This window comes from Eufriesea mexicana, unplaced genomic scaffold (assembly GCF_001483705.2).
Source record: "Eufriesea mexicana isolate 0111107269 unplaced genomic scaffold, ASM148370v2 scaffold3923, whole genome shotgun sequence".
Taxonomy (NCBI): domain Eukaryota; kingdom Metazoa; phylum Arthropoda; class Insecta; order Hymenoptera; family Apidae; genus Eufriesea; species Eufriesea mexicana.
Genome location: NW_016911918.1, coordinates 17283 through 19687, shown reverse-complemented (window position 1 = coordinate 19687; position 2405 = coordinate 17283). Strand labels below are relative to the sequence as shown.

General features: G+C 37.5%; 1 protein-coding gene across 1 annotated transcript; it reads right to left on the bottom strand.

Moving 5' to 3' along the window:
* Nucleotides 1–1244: 1244 nt before the first annotated feature.
* On the bottom strand, nt 1245–2002 carry LOC108551349 (ribonuclease Y-like). Its single transcript, XM_017905482.1, has 2 exons — nt 1924–2002; nt 1245–1801 (listed from the first exon to the last, which is right to left on the bottom strand). Exons 1-2 carry the CDS (start codon nt 2000–2002, stop codon nt 1245–1247), a joined length of 636 nt encoding a protein of 211 aa, XP_017760971.1.
* Between the last annotated feature and the right edge of the window lie 403 nt (nt 2003–2405).

Genomic DNA, 2405 nt, shown 5'->3' with positions numbered 1-2405 from the left:
TTTATACATTCTGTTAATCTTTCTTTTACTTCTTATACATTCTAGATCAAACCATGTTAAATCATTCCTTCTCCTCTGTTTTCGCACTTCCTTCTTTGTCATGCAACTATCTACCGCTTTCTTCAGTTCCTCCCACATTTCATTTATTCCATTTTTTTCTAGCTTCACTTTTTCTGTCCTCCTTCTATATTGTTCTATTGCTTCCGTATTCCACATTGTGATTCTCCTCCTCTCCTTCCCCCTTTCTTTTGCTGGCTCTTCTAAGTGGTAGATGGTCGGATTCCGTTCTATTTCCTATTTTGAAGTCTTTGATTTTATTCCATGCTTGGGTGTTCGTGAAGGCATAGTCGATTACCGTGGCTCCTCTGCCTCCGATGAATGTAAACTCGCCTTCTTCATCCCCTGGTGTGTTTCCATTCAGTATGTGCCATCCGTTCTCCTTCACCACTTTCCATAATTTCTTACCACCTTCATTTATAATATCATCTTTCGATTTCTTTTCACATTTCAAGTTCCCTTCCCATTCCACCCTTTCTCCCTTTCTTCCTATCCTTGCATCGAAGTCACCGATTACAACCAAATTTGTATCACATCCCGGATCTTCTTCCAATCGTTGCAAGTAATTGTTCACTTCGTCTAATCCCAGCTTCCTATATACTGTTTTACAAATCCATTCTTCCTGTCCTATCTTAACTTTCCTTTCTACCATACGGGGAATCTCTATTGTTTTGTGTGTTTCTTTCCATTTCTTGTTTTATTCCCGTGATTATGCCTCCACTTGCTCTTCCCTTTTTGTCTCTTCTGCTGGCTGGTTGACAGTGCCAATTATATCCTTTCGGTAGTGTCCTCTTTCGTCCATTCTCTTTCTTCTATCCATGTTTCTACTAAACCTATTACATCGTATTGAGATAGGTCTTCCCATACCTCTTTCGGCTTTCCTTTTATTCCTGCTATATTCCATACTATACATTTTACATGTTTCTTTTTTCGTCTTCCCTCATTCCCTGGTTCCTTTAAAAATCCTTCTTGTTCTTTCGGATCCAGTCTTCCCACTTTATCCACTCTCCTTCTTCGCAGATCTTTTGATATCCTACCTTCGCCGTTCTTCCTTCCATTCTAATCCTCCTCACTTCTGCTGCAATCTTCCTTTGTACTTCCCTTTCCATGTAGGTGAGATCTTGCTCTATATAAATACTTTCTCTGCCTAATTTCTTTTGGTTTCTCATGATGTTTTGCTTATTCTCCTAGGTGTCCACTTTTGCTACTATTAGTCCTTTCTCTCCTTTCCCTATCTTCTTCGCCCAGAGTAACTCGTACTTGACTTGTACTTTCTCTCGTATAAATTGTTCCATCTCCCTTTTGGTATCCTGTTCCTTTAATGCTAATCCTTTTACTATGATATTAGTTTTCTTCTCCCATTTCGCTTGCCTCTGTACGTATTCCTTTAGGAGTCTCATATCTTTGTCGTCACTTTCTCCTTTCCTCTTTTCGTTCTTGTTTCCTATTTCAGCCATTATTTTCGAACACTCCTTCCTTACTTCGTCTTTTAGGTGTGTTTTTAGGCTTTCCCTTTCTTTCCTCCGTTCTTCCCTTTCTTTCTTAGCCTTTTTCTCCAATCTATGTATATCCTCTTTTATTTCAGATATTTCTTCTTTGTCTCGTTCAAATAATTCTTTCTTTAATTCTTTTATCTCATCCCACATTGTTCTGTTTTCCTTTATCAGTTCCTTGACTGCTTTCATCAGTTCACTTATTATATCTTTCCGTTGTTCTTTTTCTTCGTAGTTATTATGGTCATCTTCTGGATCCAGGTCTCAATTCTATATATACCTCTACCATTTCCTGTTTTTCCTCATCCTTCTTTCGTTTCGCCTCTCTTAGTAACATTCCCATATCCCTGCTTCCTTTTTCTTGTTTTTTTACTTATGCTTATTGCCTTTGGAGGTTTTCCTTTTTCATTCACACCTCCTTCTAAGATACCTGACTTATCGGCCGAGTTCATGGTTCCCTCTACTATATACCTGTAGAAATCCTAACCTCTACTCCTTACCGTCTAACTTATATCTCTAAATGCTCTTATACTTATTTCCTACCCTTTGTCCTATTTTCTCAAATCATCTGTTAATGTTTCCGCGTTTTTTCCTCACCTTCTTTCGCCGTTATGATCACAGAAATTCTCAATTATTACAATTTCTCTCCCACACTCTCTCACACATGCACACGCTTTCACCAACCTAAACCGAGTCCTTAATTATGTTTTATATTTTTAAAAAAATCTATTCATTAGATTATAAACCTATAGAATTTTATAGCCTACTGAATAGATCAACTATCGATTTAGATCCAATTGCAGTAGTATATATAGCCATCTATACAGTAATACAATCAATGATCAGATCTATTCA

Coding starts and splice junctions, on each gene's coding strand:
- LOC108551349 (XM_017905482.1), bottom strand. CDS start 2,002: ATGAACTCGGCCGATAAGTCAGGTATCTTAGAAGGAGGTGTGAATGAA. Junction 1,802..1,923: donor TCCAAAGGCAATAAGCATAA/GTAAAAAAACAA, acceptor ACCTGGATCCAG/AAGATGACCATAATAACTAC.